Source organism: Leiobunum rupestre, chromosome 5, assembly GCF_980474605.1.
Source record: "Leiobunum rupestre chromosome 5, qqLeiRupe1.1.hap1, whole genome shotgun sequence".
Classification (NCBI taxonomy): Eukaryota; Metazoa; Arthropoda; class Arachnida; order Opiliones; family Sclerosomatidae; genus Leiobunum; species Leiobunum rupestre.
The window spans coordinates 24,679,915-24,705,109 of record NC_143388.1 but is presented as its reverse complement, the minus strand read 5'-3'; the positions used below and the strand labels follow the sequence as shown (position 1 = coordinate 24,705,109).

The 25,195-nt window shown below is 37.1% G+C and overlaps 1 protein-coding gene across 1 annotated transcript in view; it reads left to right on the top strand.

Moving 5' to 3' along the window:
* The first annotated feature begins 1,645 nt into the window (after nt 1–1,645).
* The window catches only part of LOC149943924 (nose resistant to fluoxetine protein 6-like), a 29,556-nt gene continuing 6,006 nt past the window's right edge, over nt 1,646–25,195 (top strand). Inside the window, exons 1-9 of the mRNA XM_090175285.1 lie at nt 1,646–1,710; nt 3,963–4,277; nt 19,076–19,308; nt 20,573–20,687; nt 20,848–20,935; nt 22,908–22,999; nt 24,342–24,506; nt 24,575–24,668; nt 25,076–25,168. Coding sequence (XP_090031411.1) covers nt 4,139–4,277; nt 19,076–19,308; nt 20,573–20,687; nt 20,848–20,935; nt 22,908–22,999; nt 24,342–24,506; nt 24,575–24,668; nt 25,076–25,168 — 1,019 coding nt within the window. The 5' untranslated portion in view covers nt 1,646–1,710; nt 3,963–4,138. The remainder of the gene's footprint in view (nt 1,711–3,962; nt 4,278–19,075; nt 19,309–20,572; nt 20,688–20,847; nt 20,936–22,907; nt 23,000–24,341; nt 24,507–24,574; nt 24,669–25,075; nt 25,169–25,195) is intronic.

Sequence of the window (25,195 nt, the reverse complement as noted above, 5' to 3'; positions counted from 1 at the left end):
TATGCATCGCTTCTGTTAGAAAACAGATAAAAAATGGCTGGCCAGAAAAATGAATGATTTTTCCTGAAGAACGTGAAAAAATGGGTTTCGGCGGAACAAACCAGTCAATTCCTTCCTATTTATTTCTTTCGCCTTTTCAAACCGCTTGGTGTCGCTGCTGATTACAAATAATACGTTTGACCTTGAGACTTGGAAGTTCAATTTTAAATTTTACAAACGTAACGCGTTTTTAGATAAAATATATATTTCATCTTTAGGTGACTTAAAAGTTGGTAATATCAGAAGTAACAGTATAACACTTCCTATTCTTCCAACGCTATATTTTTATGGATAGTCTGTTCCGCCAATGAGCTAAACACGTTTTAACCGGTGTTAATCTCCATCAATCTAACATGATATTAATTTAGCCCATGAATGGAGCAGGAAGTGTAAAATTTCCTGTTCCAAAACTTACGATTACACTGTGACAAACTATCCTAAACTAAAACTATGCAATGTCATACTTATTGTATTATGTTACTTATAGTAACATTGATAAGTTTAAAGTTGAAACGTAAGAAATTTGCTATAATTTTGCACATTCAAAATCAGTTGATATTACCATAAGTCTGTTATATTGTCCCATAAGTTTGTCACTTTGGGGTAATATTTTAGGGAGAGCTAGTAACGAAGTGACGTCATCACCAAACGAAAACCTCCCCCTAGCGAGGCGCTGTCAAAGGCTACGTAATGCAGTCAGTCTTGGAATAGCTCTCAGTAAAACTTTTGCATGTGAAGAATCGGAAGTGTCACACTTACGATACAATATTATACACTTATGGTATTATGGAATAGATAGCTTTCCAGTACACATATGTCAACATCACGTAAAAGTTCCTACAGCCTTTAAATTGAAAATTGCACAACGGGTATCAACTTAGATACAACGGGAAACTTCAGTATATTCATGAAATTAATTTTCACTTCCTTCTTATGTTGAAATGAAACATAAATTAGAATATCGTATATTTTGATATTCATTTACAAGACGAAAATAACCCGCGGCTCCACACGCCAAAGTCAATAACTGAGACAAATATGTCTAAAAATAAGCGACTACAAACAGGGATATGTCTCAAAAGTGGAGCGAAAGATGACGAGCTTCCGCGAATTTTGCATTAATGATATTTAAAAGCGCTTCTATTAACCCGTTTGTTCGTTAATTAAATCGGTGCTAGTTAAAGCGAGCGCCACAAAATGGTTCTTGTATGACCTAAAAGTGGGCCCAAAAAGGCAGATAGTACCAGTTGTAGTATGACGTAGGCAATTGCTAGAGCGGACGATGGTTTTAGCACGGTTGACCCCGTTTTTTCGGTGACTCCCTCGAAGATATTTAAAATTTCACTTTTGGTTATAAAGTTTTTGGGAATTGAGCCGCCAGTTTCACTCGGGTTTTCACCGCGACCGAAATCGTTTCACTTTCCTCGATCGTCTTCTCCAGATTTGACCCCATTCAAGTACGCGCCACCGACAGAAGTTATTGCTCCTGATTTTTTTTTGTCCCTGACGCCAAGCGAATTTCTAATACCATATGCTATTTGACAAATAGTTTCGAAATGGACGCCAGGATAATCGCTGGGTTATTGTTGATTTGTTACGTCTTTAACGGACTCGTCGCGGTCAGTGGTCAAGCTAGTGTGGTCAACGACGGAAGCCCTGGACGCAGTGCCGGTATGTTTGAACATTTTGGTTGTTACGTGGCTTAAAAATATGTTGAGCGGCCCAGTGGCGTACCGAGGCGTCCCCTATATAGAATTATTGAAATTCTATTGAACGAAGAATCAGAATTATCACAGGTTGAAGGGACAATTGGACATTAAAGATAGCCAGCTTGGCGCCCGTTTAAATATTAACCCCCTTAACCCGGTCGGTACGCCTCTGGTTAAGCCTCACCTCGAAAATGTGTAGGTTGAAACTTGTAGGGGTGTAGGTTGAAAATGTGTAGATTGAAACTTGGAGCAGTGTAGGTTGAAACTTGTAGCATGTAGGTTGAAAATGTGTAGGTTGAAACTTGTAGGGGTGTAGGTTGAAAATGTGTAGATTGAAACTTGTAGCAGTGTAGGTTGAAACTTGTAGCATGTAGGTTGAAAATGTGTAAGTTGAAACTTGTAGGAGTGTAGGTGGAAAATGTGTAGATTGAAACTTGTAGCAGTGTAGGTTGAAACTTGTAGGAGTGTAGGTTGAAAATGTGTAAGTTGAAACTTGTAGGAGTGTAGGTTGAAAATGTGTAAGTTGAAACTTGTAGGAGTGTAGGTTGAAAATGTGTAAGTTGAAACTTGTAGGAGTGTAGGTTGAAAATGTGTAGTTTGAAACTTGTAGCAGTGTAGGTTGAAAATGTGTAAGTTGAAACTTGTGGCAGTGTAGGTTGAAAATTTGTAGGGTGAAACTTGTAGGAGTGTAGACGTTAGTTGATGTACTAGATAATCTTCTAGAAGTTTTCCCGTTCACATTTTCAAGAGAGTTTGCTTAACCTGTCTATAATTGTCTATTACAATCTGATTTAGGAAAATGTCACTAATTTATGATATCATAAGTAACTTAATACGAGTAAGTTTCTATTATCTCCACGTAAATTTTTTAATGATTGCCTGTTTTGGCAGTGACCAATTAAGTTAGTTATTTTCGTATCTATCACCATCATATTTACCTGGCAGTAATTTTGCCAATAAAGAGAGTAGGGAGTTACGAGTTTCCTGTTCAGAAACTTCACCATTCATCATTTTTATAGCGTCATACTTACGCATGTCATTCGATGACATGTATTAGTAGCTCATGTATGCAAAATTATTAATTTGGAAGTGGTAGTTTGAGGTATAGAATTTGAATTGTGGTCACTGAGAGCGAAATATTTGACGTTTTAGTAAATTCATTTTTCGAAACAACCTAAGCTCGTGGTTCAGTCACGTACTAAATAATGTAAACATTATTTACTATAGAGTAGTATCGCTCTGTATAGCTTTGTGCTATAGCCACTATTTTGAGGGCAGTTTTTTATCTAGAGGAAAATTTATGAGTGACGTCGACATACGTCTCGCCGATATTACTCTATGATATAATAATAATACTACATCATTAATTAGACAATCATTTAAATTTGTTTTTACCAAATTTGGGGCGAGCTGTTTTGAAACATAGCACCATAGTCTCCATGTCTGTAGATATTTGTGACCCAGTTTGACCGTGAATATGATATTGATATTTGGGACCCCATTTGACCCTGAATATGATATTGTAATTTGTGACCCTGTTTGAACCTGAATATGATATTGATCTTTGTGACCCAGTTTTACCCGGAATATGATATTGATATTTGTGACCCAGTTTGACCCTGAATATGATATTGATATTTGTGACCCAGTTTGACCCTGAATATGATATTGATATTTGTGGCCCAATTAGACCCTGAATATGATATTGATATATGTGACCCAATTAGATCCTGAATATGATATTGATATTTGTGACCCAGTTTGACCCTGAATATGATATTGATATTTGTGGCCCAATTAGACCCTGAATATGATATTGATATATGTGACCCAATTAGACCCTGAATATGATATTGATATTTGTGGCCCAATTAGACCCTGAATATGATATTGATATATGTGACCCAGTTTGACCCTGAATATGATATTGATATTTGTGGCCCAATTAGACCCTGAATATGATATTGATATATGTGACCCAATTAGACCCTGAATATGATATTGATTTTTGTGGCCCAATTAGACCCTGAATATGATATTGATATATGTGACCCAATTAGACCCTGAATAGGTGCCAAATTGAAACGTTGTGTATATACAAAGACAAATGGTTAAAGAAACAATTTAATTTTTTTGACGTTTTAAAACATAAAGAAACTAATGTATTTTTAATTAATGAAACTGTCATTCTTGCATTTGGTTTCGTTGACGCAGCTCTCCGTCAGGAGAAAGTGTCGTTAACGAAAAACGGCAACAATTTGGAAGACACCCAATGGCCCAGGAATGAGTCGGCTGCGAACGGGACGAAGGAGTCGAAGGAAAGCGAGGAGAGCGTGGCCAGAATCTGGTCCGAGTACCTTTCCGGAACCCAGACCAAGATTAGCGAATTGATGGCTAAGGCCATTCCTTACTTGATGTCCAACGGCGGAGGAAGTCTGGCTTCGAAAGTGCGCGTCTCGCCGCCCTGCACCGCCGCCCTCATCAGGACTGGACTGGCCCTGAGGCACATGAGAAGTTGGGCTGTCAAACGTAAGTGACACGTCTCTTACTTGTCTTAGTCACAAAGTGAACCCAACGATTTCTATCGAAGATTAAAAAGGTTAAAGGGAATATAACCTCAGGCAGGAATCCATACCTCTACTTGGAATGCTTATCGCGGAAAGTTTTCTTCTCGATGTGGCTGACGGTTTTTTTGACGTCACTATGTTAACTTAACAAACAACCACGTGAGAGGGGAGCGCGCGCAAGGGGATTTTTTCTATCGTAGGCGGGGCCAAAGCCGTCAGAGTGATCTTACCATACGCGCTATAGCAGGATAAGCATTCCAAGTAGAGGTATGGATTCCTGTCTCAGGTAATTGGCGTGGAAAACCAACGTTTACAGCTCTGACCGCTCTTGCCTTGCAGCCTTTGGCTTTAGAAATGTTGGGCGTCACTGTACAGGGTAATTTGAAAAATTGAAGGGTCATCCATAAAGATTGCTTTATAGGTTATATTCCCTTTAAGCCTACTTCCAAGGGCTAGTAGGCCACACTTTGAAGCTCTGGAACTGATCAACAATTTCGTATTTGTAAAAATGGAACTAGCTTCAGGCGCCAAATCCTAGTAGTTACAGCACGTCCATTCGCCCGCTTTGGTGTTTACCTTGGCTTTGACAACTCAATCATTTATATGATATTTAAAATCTGCACGGGTGCCAGCTATTGGTTAGTTCGTGTTTATTACCTCCGGAAAAATAGGATATAAAAGTGGTTACGATTCAAGGCAAAACGTTAGACTTAGTAATTACAATGAAATTTTAACGAGTTCAAATCTAAATAAAGTTGATTTATAAAATTTATAGAAATATCAGAATAGCTTTCCCAGATACGGACTAAAATTACCATAAATTGAAGCCGCTTTTATCACAGAGAAATAACGCTAACAAGATTATCATCGTGAATAGGTCCATTGTAATATACACCGGCGAATTTGGACCCAAAAAAACACAGGTAGCCACGGTTGAAATTCCCAGAAATTAAACAATACGATAGTAGGAAAGTTAACTTAAAGACGAGACTACTAATTAGATCGTGATCTCGAGAACACATTGAAGAAATGCCGTGCTTTACGGTATGAATTTCACTCACGAAATTGGCCCTTCGCTATCATCCAGGGACAATCGGGATGCCGTTATTTACGTACGCGCTACCTTATAATGAACTGACAAGAACGGCTGTTCATAAATTTGACGTTGTCATATTTTATTCGTACATTTTCCTTTATACCGCGTCTCTCTAGAGTTGTTGAACTTTAGTTAAAAGGCTTTCTCGCTGCTTCGGCCCGGCATTGGTAAAAGTTCTCGAAGATAGTGTGAATGGAAAAGACGCTTAGAATGGTGTTGAATCTATAAATTACAGTCTCGCCGGTGGTACTGTTCCCTCGATAATAGAGTTTTCAAATGAAAAGACTAAGTCGCGGCTCTTGTCAAGTTTTTATTTGATTTAGGCTGTGGTTTACGACTTATACTCTTCATTTGAGGTTTTAAAAGTGTTCGATTGTTTACATAATGTCATTGACATTTAAATTACCCAATTGACCCAATACTGGATAACGCCTTGAGAAGGAAAAAATACCTTTTTTCTACGCGTGTGTTTACGACGTGTAAAGTTCTTTCTATTTTTATACGCGTTGGAAAAAGGGCTTCAGATTCACTACCGGAATTATTTTCATTTAAATCATATTCGTTTCTTCAGCCGTGTGACATCCTTGAGTCATAGTTATCCTCACACAGTCTATATTATATAAAGAGTGGAACATGCAACTGAAATATATAGCTATACGCGATCTAAAGTTACATACATATTTATGTATAATATAATCTTGCATATGTATCCCCACACGCGCGACACTCGTTTGCAATACGTATTCCCCACACAGTCTAAATTATGTATGAAGGGGAATATTCCATATGTATTCTCACACTTGTGATAGCCGTGTGCCACACGTAGCCCCACACTTATGGCAACCGTGTGCCACACGTATCCCCACACTTATGGCAACCGTGTGCCACACGTATCCCCACACTTATGGCAACCGTGTGCCACACGTATCCCCACTCTTATGACAACCGTGTGCCACACGTATCCCCACACTTATGACAACCGTTTGTCACACGTATCCCCACACTTATGACAACCGTTTGTCACACGTATCCCCACACTTATGACAACCGTGTTACACACGTGTGACAGCCGTGTACCACAAGTATATCCCTACAGTTTAAATTATGCAACAGTGTGCCACAGTATCCCAAACAGATATGTTTGAATGTGAATATTCACACGTGTGACAACCGTGTGCCCCCACACATATTCATAAATATAAGTGTTTCAATTTTCCGAATTTCTATATCGATAAGGGAAATTTGTAGTTATATAGACGTTTACGAACGATTGCTTAAGTTGTCTATGAAATATTGTAACATATTTGCACAGTTACTATTTTAATAAAATTCCAAATTATAGACTCAATTCAGTCAGTAATTGTAGGTGGTCACCAGGAATGGTATAGTCTTGGATGAAGGATTTTGCGGAAACGTCTAGCCCCCTTTGTTTCTACCCGTCGTGAATTACTTCTTATCAAAACAATAATTTTGAACAATTTGTAAAACAGTTTCCCGCGTGCCATTATCATCACAGCGCGCTGTTTAATTCGTGATAAAGACGTCTCCGATCTCAACATACTCCGCTCGCCCTCCCCCTCGCGATAAAATGAACCCTTTTAACTTCCTGTTCGTGTATGAGACACACGCGGCCGTGAATTAAAAGTAATTGTGTCCACGAAAACTCGCGGTAAGACAACGTTGGAGAGTGTTTCCCAGAAGGAAAATAAACCAGAAAACTAATCTCTGCAAGGTGAGCCCTTGGCGTGTGTTGCACCTACTCAAAGACGCGGCTACGGGACGTACAGGGAGTTTCATCGCCAAAGATAGAAACGATTTTTGTGAGGAAAAACTTGAGACTGCCGCATTTAGCTCCTGCGTGTTATATTGTGATACCGATTCTCCCACCCACTTCAGGCGCCATCTTGATTTTAAATCTCGAGCGCCATCTCTTGATCGGAATAAGAAACGTTATTCATAATAATTATTAAATTATTATATTATATTAATTATTATAAACAAATTACTTTTAATAAAAACATTTTATTTTTAATATTAATATACAGCATATTAATTACATTTAATTCATATTATTTTTAATATATAATGTAATTTTACCCATTACTAATTTATATAATTTTTAATATATAACGTAATTTTACCCATTACTAATTTATATAATTTTTAATATATAACGTAATTTTACCCATTAATAATTTATATTATTTTTAATATATAACTTAATTTTATCCATTAATAATTTATATTATTTTTAATATATAACTTAATTTTATCCATTAATAATTTATATTATTTTTAATATATAACATAATTTTATCCATTAATAATTTATATTATTTTTTATTTATAACGCAATTTTACCCATTAATAATTTATATTATTTTGAATATATAACTTAATTTTATCCATTAATAATTTATATTATTTGAATATATAACTTAATTTTACACATTAATAATTTATATTACAAAATATACAGATTTAAAAAAAAATTACATTATTTTCCAAAAGGATATTTAGTAAGAAAGCATTTGTTAAAATTGTCATTATTAATTCAAAGATGGCGGCATCTGAGGCTTACCAAATAAATAAATTTGTTAGAGCTACATCTAATTGGAAACTTTGTAGTCTACAGGTTCCCCCCAAACGCTATAGTCTTTAGTCGAAAATTCAAAATAACGGTCTTAAGGGGGAAGAATACAGTAAAAGGCTCTTTTTCGTTCAAGCTGAACGTTTCTGTTTTAACAATTACATCATTGAATTATATTTTTCTTATTATGCTGAACCTTCCTCTAGTGCTTAAAATAATTTTAATAATTCTAATATGAATAGTTAACGAGATATCAGGTCCTAACTAAAGGGTAGTTTGGGTGCTTGCCCAACTTGTTTAGTTCCGGGGGTCCGAATTAAAACGTAATAATTTAATTACTTTTAAATTTAAAATTGTCAAAATTATTTTAAGCACTAAACAAGAGGCTGTTCTACACTTATATATTAATTTGATAAGTTAAAATACAAAATTACAAGAGTTCAGCTTGAAATAGCGCGAAAGTAGACAATGGCCACTGTAGTCTTCCCCCTTAAGAGCCGCCGTTCAGTTTAGGAAAATATTTCTACGGCTCAAATGCCCTCCATTTTCGGGGGGAGGGGAAACAGCGCTGCCATGCAAACAAAATACTCAGCTGGGCAAAAAGGATAGCAGTGTTGTCAGAATTTTGTTTGAAATACACCGAAAATGGCCTACTTCCGTTTTACTAAGCTTCGATTTGGACTGGCACTCGAACTGAGTTGCACGTTATCGTCCTTGGTATATTTCGCCTTGGGCATATTTAGACACTAGGAGGCTCTATAGCTGTGCTGAGAACTAATAATAATATTTTATAATTGGCATACTTCTTTTTATTATGTTACTTGCGACTCTACAATTCTAAAACTAAAAACGTCTGGAAGTAGGGGTAAAAATTAAAATGCTGTTGATGTCCTTTAACCTTCAATTTGACATTATCCTTATGCTCATTATAGTTATAAAAGATCTAATTTAACCCAATTATTTGTTTTGATAGTTTCCTAGCCTGTTTTGCATATAATATTGTTATTGTTTTGAATATTTTATAGCTAGTACATTTAGTTATCAAACACCCTTTATCCGAAGCGTATAAAAACCAAGTGAATCCTTTAATAAAGCAGAGATGGCACAAAACCCGGGGCTGTCGTTACGGGCATCACTCGGTCCAGCGTAATTATCTCGAAGACAGCAGAACCCGGCGAGCTGGGAGCGCTATGTCCAATCGCAAATTAGCCCATGTTTTCGCCGCAATATCAAGGCAGGCTTTGATTGCTTCCTCAATTAAGCTCCCCGGCTAAAAGTAACTCATTACCCGAGTGCGAGCAACGCTGTTAAGGCGGGTTTTCACTAAGACGCAAACTCCGCGACGCAAAAATAAGCGTTAGGCCTAACGGTTATTTTTTGCGCCGACGATCGGCGTCGCGTCGTTTTTGGCCTCGTGAAAACCAACCTTCGATCCTGAAAAAAAAGAGTTTCTTTGCGTCGTAATTACGATGAATCTTTTTCCCGTAATAAGTTGGGAACCCCTACTGCCCTAGCTTTCGTTACGAAGGTTGATAAAATTCATTCCGTGTGAAATGTCACCAGTATTTAATGAAAGATCCGTCGTTTAAAGGTACCTTGAACCCGAGGCGATTTCACGTTTTCGCAATTCTGCTTTGGCCTTTCTTGATATTTAATGTTACCATTTATAAACATGTTTCTAGATTAACTTTAAGCTTTAATTCGCGACCGAAACGAGTCTAGGTGGCGTAACGGCGCTAGCTTTTCCGAGGTAGCACCTTTGATCTAGAGCTCCTCTATTTTCACTCTTTTTTGAGCGCTTAAATTGGCGCTCCTCTATTTTCCCTCTTTTTTGAGCGGGAAAATCGGCGCTCCTCTATTTTCGCTCTTTTTTGAGCGCTTAAATTGACGCTCCTCTATTTTCGCTCTTTTTTGAGCGGGAAAATCGGCGCTCCTCTATTTTCGCTCTTTTTTGAGCGGGAAAATCGGCGCTCCTCTATTTTCGCTCTCTTTTGAGCGGGAAAATCGGCGCTCCTCTATTTTCGCTCTTTTTTGAGCGGGAAAATCGGCGCTCCTCTATTTTCGCTCTCTTTTGAGCGGGAAAATCGGTGCTCCTCTATTTTCGCTCTTTTTTGAGCGGGAAAATCGGCGATCCTCTATTTTTGCTCTTTTTTGAGCGGGAAAATCGGTGCTCCTCTATTTTCACTCTCTTTTGAGCGGGAAAATCGGCGCTCCTCTATTTTCGCTCTTTTTTGAGCGGGAAAATCGGCGATCCTCTATTTTTGCTCTTTTTTGAGCGGGAAAATCGGTGCTCCTCTATTTTCACTCTCTTTTGAGCGGGAAAATCGGCGATCCTCTATTTTTGCTCTTTTTTGAGCGGGAAAATCGGTGCTCCTCTATTTTCACTCTCTTTTGAGCGGGAAAATCGGCGCTCCTGTATTTTCGATCTTTTTGAGCGGGAAAATCGGCGCTCCTGTATTTTCGCTCTTTTTGAGCGGGAAAATCGGTGCTCCTGTATTTTCGCTCTTTTTGAGCGGGAAAATCGGCGCTCCTGTATTTTCGCTCTTTTTGAGCGGGAAAATCGGCGCTCCTCTATTTTCGCTCTCTTTTGAGCGGGAAAATCGGCGCTCCTCTATTTTCGCTCTCTTTTGAGCGGGAAAATCGGCGCTCCTCTATTTTCGCTCTTTTTTGAGCGGGAAAATCGGCGCTCCTCTATTTTCGCTCTCTTTTGAGTGGGAAAATCGGCGCTCCTCTATTTTCGCTCTCTTTTGAGCGGGAAAATCGGCGCTCCTCTATTTTCGCTCTCTTTTGAGCGGGAAAATCGGCGCTCCTCTATTTTCGCTCTCTTTTGAGTGGGAAAATCGGCACTCCTCTATTTTCGCTCTCTTTTGAGCGGGAAAATCGGCGCTCCTCTATTTTCGCTCTCTTTTGAGTGGGAAAATCGGCGCTCCTCTATTTTCGCTCTCTTTTGAGCGGGAAAATCGGCGCTCCTCTATTTTCGCTCTTTTTTGAGCGGGAAAATCGGCGCTCCTCTATTTTCGCTCTCTTTTGAGTGGGAAAATCGGCGCTCCTCTATTTTCGCTCTCTTTTGAGCGGGAAAATCGGCGCTCCTCTATTTTCGCTCTCTTTTGAGCGGGAAAATCGGCGCTCCTCTATTTTCGCTCTTTTTTGAGCGGGAAAATCGGCGCTCCTCTATTTTCGCTCTTTTTTGAGCGGGAAAATCGGCGCTCCTCTATTTTCGCTCTCTTTTGAGTGGGAAAATCGGCGCTCCTCTATTTTCGCTCTCTTTTGAGTGGGAAAATCGGCGCTCCTCTATTTTCGCTCTCTTTTGAGTGGGAAAATCGGCACTCCTCTATTTTCGCTCTCTTTTGAGCGGGAAAATCGGCGCTCCTCTATTTTCGCTCTCTTTTGAGCGGGAAAATCGGCGCTCCTCTATTTTCGCTCTCTTTTGAGCGGGAAAATCGGCGCTCCTCTATTTTCGCTCTCTTTTGAGTGGGAAAATCGGCGCTCCTCTATTTTCGCTCTCTTTTGAGTGGGAAAATCGGCGCTCCTCTATTTTCGCTCTCTTTTGAGCGGGAAAATCGGCGCTCCTGTATTTTCGCTCTTTTTTGAGTGGGAAAATCGGCGCTCCTCTATTTTAGTTTCGCGCTCTTTTAAAAAAACATTTTGCCGCTCAATTTCGCTCATAATAACAAAAGCGCCCACAATGAGAGGAGCGGTGGCCATCACTGCTCGCGACCGAACTGGGAATTGTGAGTAGAATATTATAGACGTTGAAATAAATTGGTAGTAATATATTTCACCTTGGGTGTATTTAAACAAAAGAGTGTTGATTGCGCAATAATTCGGAAGATCAGTTACGTAATAATGTTTGGTAATTGAAATACTTATGTTTATTATGTTACTTATGGTTGCCCTCTGATAGGGGTCAAATATAGGGGTATATAAATAACGCGTAACGTCTGCCACGCCACTAGCAATCAGTAAAATCTTGCGTCTGAAAGTGTCATACTTATAGACGTGTTTATTGACTTATGATAATTATAAACACTCCGTATTTGGTCCTGAACATAATCTGAAATGCGAGGCTTTTAAAGGGAGTAGAAGCCTCCTTGTTTGTTACGGTGCACCATAGCTTCTCTCTTTTGTCGCTTATGGCGCTAGTCTAGAACGAGAGTAGAAACACCTAATTCTTCTATTAGAGGAAGCTTGCCCACCCTGAAGAGGTTTTCTCACTTGAAACCTTTATTGTTTCATATTTAGTGTTTATTTTTTAAATGCACCCTTCATTAACATATAAACAACAATATCCGAGCTATAAAATAATTATTTTCTTAATAGTTTGGATATTTATTCAAATATAATTTCTTAATAATGAGGTACGTGGTTTTAGATTCACGAAAGGCGTTCTAGTAGATTGAGAAAATAGAGCAGTATCGAAGCGGGAATACTTTTAGTGGGATAATAGGTGATTATGAAAAATATCGGTAGTCACGTGATTTGGTTAAGTACTACCAAGTTGAAAGTATCAAAATTGGCCCTTTTTGTAAATTCGTCTGGCTAGTTGGGCAAGGGTTAGCGAGATTTCTATAATTTCATTGTTCAATCGAAAGGATTTTTCGTTTTGAGAGTTTGCAAAGTCGTTAAATTAAGGTAATTGATTTATTAAATGAAATATTTTTAAATTCTATCCAAATTGATTTTAATTCATTTTCAGGTTTAATTCCTTTCAACCATTGGCGTTAGTACCAGTTAACTTCTTGTTTAAAGACGTTTAAACGGTTCGTACAATATAATACTAGATTTAAATCCTAATTATAAGTGTGGTCATTTATTTTACAGCCTTTAAAATGTCAACTAAAATTGGGCTTGTTTCTTTATCAATACTTGGTCTAGAACTATAAGAAATAAAAAAAATATATAATAAATTTGTTAACTTTATGTATTTTTAATAATTTTAGAAAAATAATAACTTTTCAAACAATCAATCCATGGTTGGTGCTTTTTACTAAACGCGGACGACCGCGGGCCTCGGTAGGTGCAGACGAATTTAAGCAGCCGACGCTTTGTCAAAAAATAACCAACTCCCGTGAGCCTCAGCTCGCAATTCTTTTTCTTAATCACCTATTCTTCAAAAACCACAGTATTTCACACTACGTATAACACGTGGTTAGAAACTATAAAGTAAATTTGGTCTTAACCAACTTGTTGAAATGGGAAAACATTAATCACGTATCTACCTTTTCACGGCCAACTTCGATTCGGTAACTCGTGTTCATAGTTGGCCGTGCGACGTTAAAGAAAAAGTTATACCTTCCAGATACTGCAGACAGCTAATTAACTTACACTTTTCTATTACAAAATGTTTTAAATAATTATAATAAAAATATAATTTAGACGAATTGATCAAAATTTAAACCACAATTAGCAAAATAAATAATAGTTCGTATTTCTTAGGACAGATGGCGCGGCAGTTCTCCACAAAGTCACGTGACTACCATCTTTTCAGCCCCCTGGACTTTACAGTTTCGCCAATTATGTATTGCCCCAAATTCCTGAAAAGGTTATACTCCCTTTAAGAATACCTTTCACACACTTTGCACGCTAGTGAAGAAAGTATTTTCAATGCATTTCTTAAGCCTAACTACTTCCAGCTTAAAGCGCGTTAGGCTTAAGAAAGTTCCGGCAAAAGCCCCTATTTCTTCGACGTACTTCGCTCCCTTTAACTCCGCTAATGCTTAGAAAGCGCTAAATTTATTCTCTCTCTCGGGAGAAGTATTTTACGTGTCCTACTTTTTTACTCGTCGAAGTACTTGCACGAACATTTTGACATTTGTCGTGTTCCGGCAATTCACGATAAATTTCAAAGAATCCGGGCTCCTTCTTCGGCCCCGACCAGATCGATTTTACACGCATCTAGTTCTTTTGGCAGACCACTGACCTGGGCTCTCAACCTTTCAGTCTGCACTTTTGTATTTTGGGTCCCGCTCGGAAATAGACATTTTTCTTCGGTTCAATCTCTTGTTGAGCCATAATTTCCTGGATCTTAACCCTATCCTGTCTGCCTGCTCGGTTCCGTGAGATTCGAGCTCTTGGCGAAGGTGCGTGACTCGCTCGATCAGGGCTTTTTTCTCAAAAAGTGTTTATCCTAGTGTTATGAAATTTTCAGGGTCAATTTTTTAGGTATGAAAGGCTTTGGTTTCTAAATTTGAGAAAAATCGAACGATTTTCGCGGTTTTGGAAAATATATTTTTTCCACGACCTCGAATAACTCACAAGTGAGATTTATTTTTAAATTTTCGACTATGCTCTACAATTTTCCATTGAAACATTTTGTGTGACACCTACCGGTATAAAAATAAATTTTCCAAAACCGCTTTTCTGAAATTTAGAAAACAAAGCCTTCCATACCCAACAAAAATACCCTGAAAATGGTATAATACTAGGATAAACACTTTTTGAGAAAAAAAACCCTGATCAAGAAAATTGAGACATCCTGTATACCGTTACGTATATATTTACCTACAACCATAAGTCTATAATTACATAAGTGCTTGGCTGTTAGTCGAAATTGTAATGTGGAGTGATGTAGAATTGACGTATAGCGAAACCAATTCTCCGAGGTAGCGCCTATGATCTAGCGTCTGCTACAGACAAATTAGAACGTTTTTTTCCTTAAAGTAACATTATTTATATAGTCAAATTTACGAATAAAGATAAGGAAAAACTAATAGCTTCTACTTTAGCCGCTACCTATCTAGGTTTCAATGGGGAACCATAGGGGGCGTAGTGATAGTTTTCGATCGCGAATAAGTAATATCATAAGTTGATAATGTATGAGAAGAATCCATCTAAGCTTTAAATATGAAAGGGAAACTAATTAAGGGTGGAGACCGTCACTATATTGATTTTCTAATACTATTTATGCTTTATCGAACGGTAAATATCTCTACGCGGTTCAATTTTTACATTTTACATTTTTAAGCGAAGTAATAGACTAGTTAGATAAATTTTTAACCGTGTTCAAGTTACAGTTTCTATTTCTGTATATTTTCTAGGTTAAGAACAACTTTGCGTATTAGACCTAATGACGTAGTCTGTATCCACCAAAGATGTGTGATCCTTCTAGAAAATTATCTCAGTAAAAAATGATCATACCGAACTGTCACACTTATATTAAACATTTTTATAGACTTATGGTATGACCGATCAGCCGTAAATAAAAAATAAACAGGTGCGCTTAGTCATAAAATATTTACGCTTAAATGGTAGTTTGTACGTGTCCATTACAGTTTCAAGGTAATCGATACATCCAGCGTTAAATAATTGCAATCTATCTTTCTTTCTGACGGTACACGGATTCTTTATGAAGTTAATTAGTTTGCCAATATGATAGGGAATGTGTTTTTAAATCAAAATTATTTAGCCTTAAATGATACCAGAAGTATATATAAATATCTACCCTGTCGATTTAAAATGTGAAAATTAAATGTTTATTTACAAATCATAATTTAGGAAATAACAATAGTAATGAAATTCCTCCACTCAATTTTTTCTAGAATGGTTCAAACTAATTAAATGTGCTCACAGAAGTAACATAATTACAATAAGTATAACACTTCCTGTGGTTTTAATGCTAATTTTCTTACCGAACCTTTTTTCGACACTGACATTCTCGTCCGTTCGATTCGGACTTACAACCGAGATTAATTGCATATTATCGTCCTGGCTAGTAGCATAAGTAAGATAATACCAAAAAGTATGACAATCAGCAAAAATTATCACCGAACTGATTTTCAGAGTTATTACGTAATCAAGATGTAGTTCAGCATAGAGCCCCCTCTAAATATAACATACTAGTGCTAGCAAAGAGCCCCCTAGCGTCTAAATATGTCGTAAATATAACATACTAGTGCCAAGGATAATTATATAGTACTTACCTCAATAACGAGTCCAAGTTGAAACTTGGCTAAAGTGTCAGTGTCGACAGTGGCGAAAATACGCCAATGCAGCCAATGCGGTGCATTGGGGCCCACTCCAGTAATGGGGCCCTTAAACATTTACTTAGTTGACTGTCCGATATACATGTATATTTTTATAGAGAGTATTACCGTGATGTCATTATCACGATATTGGAAGCCAGTGACGAAAATACGCCCATGCACCCAATCGCGTAAATTGGAACGCACAAAAATTGCATTGGGGCCCAATTTTTCTAGCTACGCCACTGAGTGTCGAAAAAGGTTTAGGGGGAAAATTAGAAATAACAAGTGTCGTACTTTCATATCATTGTTTTACTTGTGGTATTAGTATATTTCGCCTTGGGCCTATTTAAAAACTAGGAGGCTCTGTGCTGAATAACTGCAAGCGATAGCTCAGTTCGATGATAATGTATTCTAATTGTCATACTTATTTTGTTACTTACGATTAAGCAGTATAGAAGGATGAATACTTATCATCATAAATCCGTGAAATAAATAATATGTAAGCTAGAAATGGTAATACGTGCAAGTCACGTACGGCGAGGGACTGTTAACTGCGCGAACACAAGTACAAATGGAAATCATCGCCCAGAGTGACTCCGCGGAGACCGGTCGTCACCAGCTTTCAAATCTACATGCTTCAAATGTGTCCCAGTTATTTTACTTTTTAAAAGCGTTTTTAAAAGATATCAAAACCCGGTTACACTGGAAACTGGGTTCTTCCGGAATTAAAAAACAGCCCTGGTGTAATTATATTAAGTGCTATACTCTTAATACTTCTAAATATCAAACTTTTATTTTTAATTCTAAAAACATCAAACATAAGTTTTAGGCGTCATAAATGTGGGCATTTTATCATAACATTTGACCCCAGATATGTTGAAAAGAGTAGTTTTTAAAAGGTGGTTTTCAAACGGCAGGAAATGCTGAACACGTACTTCACCAAAGCCTGAAACCTCAATAAAAAGGAAAGTTAAATTAATTATTGAAATTAACTCTTTTTTATAAGTAATTGTTACCTTATTAAATAAATTTTTATTCCTTAAGGTAAGGCCTAAAGCCCGTGAGGTTTATTTGTGACAACGATAGTTCATCGAGTTATAATAAATTAACCATGCCTACCGCAATTATTGTCGAGCTAAAATTTAATTTAATTCACCAAATTAAAATTAAGATAAATATAAATATTTAGAAGTCAAAGTTACTATTACGTTCTAAATCTTTTAAAAGTGACCTTTAAAGTGACCTACAAATACTACCCACAATCACAAGTCTGATCCCCTTTCAGTTCCCCCATAAGTGTATAATATTATTACATAAGTGTGACACTTCCCATTCTTCACATGCAAAAGTTTTACTGAGAGCTATTCGCAAGACAGACTGCATTACGGGCTTCATCGCTATTTTGCGTCCGCTTGCTAACGCGTCACGCGTAACCTTTGACAGCGCCTCGCTAGGGGGAGATTTTCTTCTTGTGATGACGTCACTCCGTTACTAGCTCTCAGTAAAATATTCCCTAAAGTGACAAGCTTATGGAACAATATTATAGACTTATGATTCCACCTTACACTTTCATGAACAACGTTGTTCAAAATTGGTTAGAAGTCCTCGTAAAAGCTTTCTTACGCCTTTACGTGGTGTAAAGGAGATTAAATATTTTCGGTTGGTTGGTTACCAGATTCGCCTGGTTAGCCAAAGAAGTGAACTACAATCCGTACTCAATTCAAATCAACTAGGTTCAACATTCAATATTATAAAAGCAATTTTTTTGTTGGTTTAATTTACCAATATACAAAAACGGTGCATTTACAAACCCCATATAAAGAGTAGCTTGTACGTCCAAGCTCTATGTTTTAAAACTTCCTAAAGAATACAGGCCCGTAACCAGCCGTCAAAACTCGGGGGTGGTCTAATTTTTGGGGGCGCCAATGCCTTGATACTAAAAATCGTAATTTTTAACACCCACTCCTGAAATTAGTAAATATACCAAAATTGGTTTTATTTTGTTATTATTTAAATTATGAATTTCAACAGAATATTTTATAAAAATACCAGTAAGCGATGTTATATCATATTAGTAAGTAGTTGAGAAATCGATTTTTTTTTTGCTTAAGTATTCATCTGAGGGTGCTGAGCATCCCATAGCACCCCCCATAAACGGGCCTGAACAAATTGTTGAATGGGTTTTATCAGAAGTAAATGAAGTTATCGAAATAGCGCTCAGAATCGGAGGGCGTTTTCCTTATGAAAATGATGATAAAATCGAGTCAAATAAAATCTAATTTCCATCCCCGTCTTTTGACGTGATAGATTGCACTTGGGAATTGTTGGTTTAGCTATTTCTATGTATAAAAAATGGTTTCATAAAAACCAAAACGTTTTTTTTTAACGTAGGAGCGCACAAAATTTCAAATTCGAGGTAAAACTGTAACTTAAAGGGGAACGGTCAAACTTTAACCAGTTAGATAGCCCTATAGCCCATTAAAACTAAAATTTATGGCGAAAACCGCATCAAAAATATTGAGTGGTTAATTTTTAATAAAGTAAAGAAATTTCGAGAAATCGAAAAGCGCGCGTCCGCCGCGGCCCCTGGCGAGAAGTAGGTGAGACCGAAAAACAACGTAAAAGCGAGCGCTATTGAAGACTCGAAAAATTTGTTTCACACGCGCGGCGCGTTCCAGTTATACGAGACTTAAGCCTAAATTGCGTGATTTTAAAAGTAAGGATAGTTCGCAAATCGCTCATACGGGGTTAGGGGCGCTGGCGGCAGCCCCTAAGATGGCGGTGAAAATTCAAACCCAAACACCTGGCGTTATTTTTCGTTTCAACTTTTTGGGCCAAAAACTATTTTTTCAAGACAAAAAAAGGTACGTGTTAGTATATTGAACGTCTTGTTAATCTTTTGATACGGAAATAAGGCCATATTATCCCTTTTCATAATGGACTTATCTACTTATTCGCTAATTATATAATCCATATTTGGAAAAGCTTGGCCTTTCCCCTTTAATAAGGAAAACGCCTCCAACATGGGGAGTATAGTAGTCTGATAACTTCGGTCCATTTACTTCTGGTTTTATTGAGACGTCTGTTCTAATCATGTGACCTTTTTTCAGTATTGGATTCTTGGGGTCGGCCACCGGCTGGTCTGTTGATGGGGTCCATTTCCGATTTGGGCGATTACGACGAGTGTCTGGATGTCGTAGTCCGCGATGACTATTCCGGAGACGAGAGGTTCCGGGGCCAGTATTGCAGCGTCCGCACCAAGTTGAAGATGCCTCCCAAACCGACACCGTTCACCATACAAACTCGCTTCCGGCACATGGAAAACATCACTGGCCCACAGCACGTAAGTTGAGATAATCAGCTAGGCTAATACCCAAGGCACCACCCTAGGCCTAAGTCATCGAGCGACTTTTAAAGCCTTTAATTCAGGTGGCCGGGTTACAATGCGTAGGAGGGTGGTGGCAAGCCATGCAAGCCACACGAGCCAACAGCTCCATACACTAACTATTACCGTTAACCTGAACAAGTTTTTATGGAAGGGGGAAACCGAAGAGATGACGAGAAAGCATGTCCATTTTAAAAAATATCAAGAGACAATAGATACATTGATTATAAAAAGGTGGGGTGGCGGAGTGGTTAGTACTTACGCCTCGCAACGTAAGGAGCCGGGTTCGATCCCAGCTTGTGGCACTGAAAACTCGGTACTCCTTCCGCGTTGAGTTTGCAAGTTTTCTCCCCGCTGGTTTAAGGGGACTTCTCCGGTTTCCCCTTAACTTAAAAACTTGTAGAGGTTAACGGTAATAGTGAGTGTAGGGAGCATAAAGGGCTTGCCACCACCCTTCTACGCGTTGTCACGCTTGCTACCTAAATTAATGGCTTTAAAAGTCGCTTGATGACTTGATGTTGAATATTATCGTTATTATTACAGTTAGAGAGAAGTTATTAATGGTTCAATTTTAATTCTTCTGTTCACAATAGATAGCACTTAATTAAACAGGGTAATAATACTTATTTAAAATAACTGTACCACCATTTTAAAGGAAAAGTCCAGGTTGGGTAAAACTTGGGTCTATTTGAAAGATCATGTTTAATTAAACTCAAAAATGCGGTCTGCGGAGGGAAGGCGAAATAAAATGGCAGCTCGCTTGGCGGGTAAATTTCGCTCGTTTAAAAATTAATTTCTCGTCATTAAAAAAGGTACAATTTTACGACTGATATTTTTGAGTATATTTAAACATGATCTTTCAAATAGACCCAAGTTTTACCCAACCTGGACTTTTCCTTTAAGCAATGTTTTGTGTAAAAACTTTAACAAAACGTTCAACATAAAGAATCGAAAAATTAATATATTTTCCGCGTATTTTTAGATAGTTTAACATATCTACATTTCAGACTGCTGGCGCCATCTGTTATGGTGTTCGGGTATTAAAAAACGACCGCTAATGGCGTTACATCTTTAAAAGGATCTTCTCTTTTGAGAAATATGTATCGGTCTATTGAAGCCAATAAAATTTATAGATGGCACGCGGAATGAATAACTGACGTCTCAATCTCTCGACTATTCAACGAGATATATCCATTGTGATAAATCAGACTCTTCTTTCCAGGTATTGCACGAGACGATGGCTAACCTGGCGCTCATGTACCGAACCGAGACCCGCTTGGGGGTGTGTGTGCCTTCTGTTTGCAGCCGCCAAGACGTCACCAGCATTTTTACAGCCAGTAAGTTTAAATCCTTCCTTTAGTATAAATCACCTTCGAGTTATAAACAGATTTATCCCCAATGTTGTTTTGAATTCTTCGGTCAGGACACGGTCGATCACCCCCGAACAACAACAAATAATAATTTAATACTGGATTTACTTTTTCGCGTGTGTTTCAGCGTTAAGCAACCCAATCACTACCGTCCACGTGTCCAGTTGCGAGGTCAAAGAAGAGTTTCGAATTCAGACTGAACAGATTGTCACTGTGTTCGTAGTTTTCGATTCATTTTAGTTTTAAGTTTTTAAATTTAAAGATAAATAACGAATTTACATTTCCAAATAGAAAATCTTGAGGGCGTGATATTACGGGTATATCGGAGTTTATGGGGTCAAATAAAATGTTCGATTGTTTTACGTAGCTCCTCCAAATGCATACGCACTATTTTTCCAGTTTTTCCGTAACGTTTCTTAAAGGAAGTATGAGCTAAATCCAAAAATCTACCACTAACACCCACTACGATTTGTTTCCAACGTAACTAGCGCCACTAATCTCTAGCTTTAAGCCAAAAAAATTATAATATTTCAGTGAACCTTTAAAGTGATTTCTAGCTAACACTACCATAGATATTCAACCTACTGTTGTATCAAACTAAATTTACTAATCTCTATAGTTTACTTGCTGAAATAATAATCAGCTATTAAGTCATCTAGCGACTTTTATTGCCTTTAATTCAGGTAGCCGGGTTAAATGAGTAGGGGTGGAAATACCTTCATGCCACGCGAGCCAACAGCTCCCTACATTTACTATTAACGTTGCTATGGAAGGGAAACTAAAGAACTCGGGGGAAAATCCCTTTAACCAATAGGGATATCACTTGAAAACGCCACGCAGAAGGAGTTGAGTGCCACAAGGTGGGGTTGAACCCGGCTCTTCTTGCTGCTAGGCGAAAGTGCTAACCACTCCGCCACTCCAATACTGTTTAGCAAATGACAGTTTAGTGTCCCAGGAATTTTGTTAATTAATAGTTCAGCAGTTAATAATAGACGTTTGACTAGTCGCCATGACAGGGGGACATCGGCTTGCTATAAATTTCTTTAAATGTCCATGACTTTTTCTTACCAATTCTTTAATTCGCCGATATGTGACAACTCTGAATCTGACCAATCAAATTTTAGCTATGTTTTATAAGTAGATAAGTGATATCATAAGTCTATAATAACATTCTACATCTCTGATTGGGAGCTATTCACGAGATGAACCTCGATAGATAGTCTGTGTTTTAACTACCTATCTATAAACTTTCTGCAAATAAATATCGGAAATGGCATACTTGTGGAATAATATTATAAATTTATGTTGACGGGAAAGCACTAAACTTCAAACGGCATAGAGGCCCTTTAAAGGCCTAGGATTTCTTCTGCCAGTTTTCCTTTAAGTTTTCTTCCCGCCGCGCAAATATCCTGGTGGTAGGCCAACGTGTTCGGTGGTTATGTCACGAAAATGCAAACTATGCCTCTTTCCCTTACCATAAGTATCATAAAACTAATAAGTATGAAAATTGGGCAAAAACGTTTAATCCCGCACAGAGCCCCCTAGTGTCTAAATATATCCAAGACTCAGGTGTGTTGCGACTCGCGAGTCCAAGTCGGACCTGGTTGAGTCACTCGATGACTTAGGCCTAAGGTGGTGCCTTGGGTAATAGCCTAGCTGATTATTAATTTCAGTGACAGAAAAATGCCATTAAAAAATTAGGAAATGTCAAATTATGTCATACTTATGTTTAGTATGTTATTTATGTTGACGTGAATAACCTTAGCAGTATAGGGAGAAGGATCCTTTTCACTAACTTGTAAGAAATATTTTATATATTTTTTATAGTATTAATTAAGTATTTTTTAATTTTTTTTTATATTATATTATTTGTAGTTTGTGTGGCGAATAGCTCTCAGTAAAACAATATTATAGACTTATGTTTTTACTAGACTAAAGTATCATTAAAGATAATATAGACCTCGTACCCTAGATTCGAAATCAGTGCCTCGCGCGTAGTCTACAGCCGGAACTCCGAAACAATTAACTCCACAGTTACCATGGTAACCAACTTTAGATAACCGTTAAGACTGTTTAATTCATCGCGGACCAGTTTTTTGACCAAACTAATTGGTCTTTTAAAGTTGTATAGTCTGAACACCCCTAAATTTTATAAGAAAATAATATATCTACTATTTTGCACTCTAGGGCTATATTGGGAGCTCTCATCGGCATCGTGCTGTTATCTACAACGCTAGATCTGTTCAACCGCTGTCAAAGTCCCTCTATTCCTTCGATTCGTAAATATATTTTCAAATATAACGGGGGTAAAAACCAATACTCTTGTCAAAAGCGAGGGGCAGCTCACTTCCTTGATTAACGACGCACCCCTCGAAAGATTAAATCCGATTTGATCGTGATTATTTTGATTAAATTCAATTTAATCACGATTATGTTGTTTAAATCTGATTTAATCATGATTAGAATGTTTAAATCTGATTTAATCATGATTAGAATGTTTAAATCTGATTTAATCATGATTAGAATGTTTAAATCTGATTTCAGCGTGATTAGAATGCTTAAATCTGATTTAATCGTGATTAGAATGTTTAAATCTGATTTAATCATGATTAGAATGTTTAAATCTGATTTAATCATGATTAGAATGTTTAAATCTGATTTCAGCGTGATTAGAATGCTTAAATCTGATTTAATCGTGATTAGAATGTTTAAATCTGATTTAATCATGATTGGAATGCTTAAATCTGATTTAATCATGATTGGAATGCTTAAATCTGATTTAATCATGATTGGAATGTTTAAATCTGATTTAATCATGATTAGAATGTTTTAATATTATTTAATCATGATTAGAATGTTTAATTCTGATTTAATCATGATTAGAATGTTTAAATCTGATTTAATCATGATTAGAATGTTTTAATATTATTTAATCACGATTAGAATGTTTAATTCTGATTTAATCATAATTAGAATGTTTAAATAATATTTAATCATGATTAGAATGTTTTAATATTATTTAATCATGATTAGAAAGTTTAAATCTGATTTAATCATAATAAAATTATTAAATCTGATTAAAATGATTAAATCCTGATTGAAATGATTAAATAGTTATTAGTAAGATTAAATCGCGATTAGAAATTAGAACGAGAATCAAACGCAATTGCGTATAGAACCATCAATATTAATAATTAATATTAAATTATCGTACTTCAGTTTTGATTTTATTTACAAAATCTCGAATGGATCGATTATATGGATTAAATCGTGATTAAAATGATTAACTCGGGATTGATATGATTAAATCCTGATTAGAATGATTAAATCTCGTTTAAATCGTGATTAGATTGATTAAATCGTAATTAGATTGATTAAATCGTGATTAGATTGATTAAATCGTGATTATATTGATTAAATCGAGATTAGATTGATTAAATCGTGATTATATTGATTAAATCATGATTAGATTGATTAAATCGTGATTAGATTTTCTAATCTTGATTACCCTGATTTAATCACGATTACCCGGATATAATCATTTTATTATGATTAAGACGCTGAAGTGACCCGCAGCTCGGTCGAATCCACGAATGTACTTAACTCTAACGTGAATTCTAGAAAAACTCGAAAACATTTACAAACACTTTTCGATGCGCTCAAATTCGGAAATGTTGTTCGACACCCGCGGAGCCAAAATGGTGTCTTTGGAAGCAGCTAGGTTCCTCAGTATGGGCTGGCTTCTTCTGGCCCACACTTACGGCCTCCTCGAGAGGGACGCTACTGGTAAGTCAAACGCCTTCGTAAGTCCGTAATTACTCAGAAAGTACCAATGTCGAAATTCACACAATTAGGCAATCAGACAAGAATCAAAAGCATGTTGGAAGAGTTTTCGTTCCAAGTCATCACTAATTGCACTTTGTCTGTGGATACTTTTTTCGCTGTTGGGTTAGTGTTTCTCACTTAAAAAGATCGATTCGGTCGCTAGGTTCATTAGAAGCCGATTTTTAATTATCCAAAGTCTTACTAGATGGCGCCAAAAATATGAAACGCAGAAATTTTAAATAATCTAAAAACCGCGAAAAATATTTGTTTTTTCATGTTACATTTTTTGCAGTGAGCGTTTGTTCATAATTTGCACTTAAAAAATCGTTTAAAATACTTTATTTTTGTAAAACGTCTGTATATATTCCCTACACGCCAAAAATTTTCATTCAGCGCCATCTATTATAAATAGGAGCATTAAAATCGAACCATCAATGGCTTCCCTATAAATGTTTGCTTCCCAGTAAGCGACGCGAATCGGTTTATTTTTACAATAATCACACAATTAACAACAGTCCTTAAACTTATAGCGGTCTTCTGGTAACGTATACGACATTGAAGTCATTGGAAAGGACAGGTGGACATCTTAACTTTGTTAGATTCATCTTGAGGAGGGTATTTAGGTGAGATCACCCCACAGTAGTGGCGTC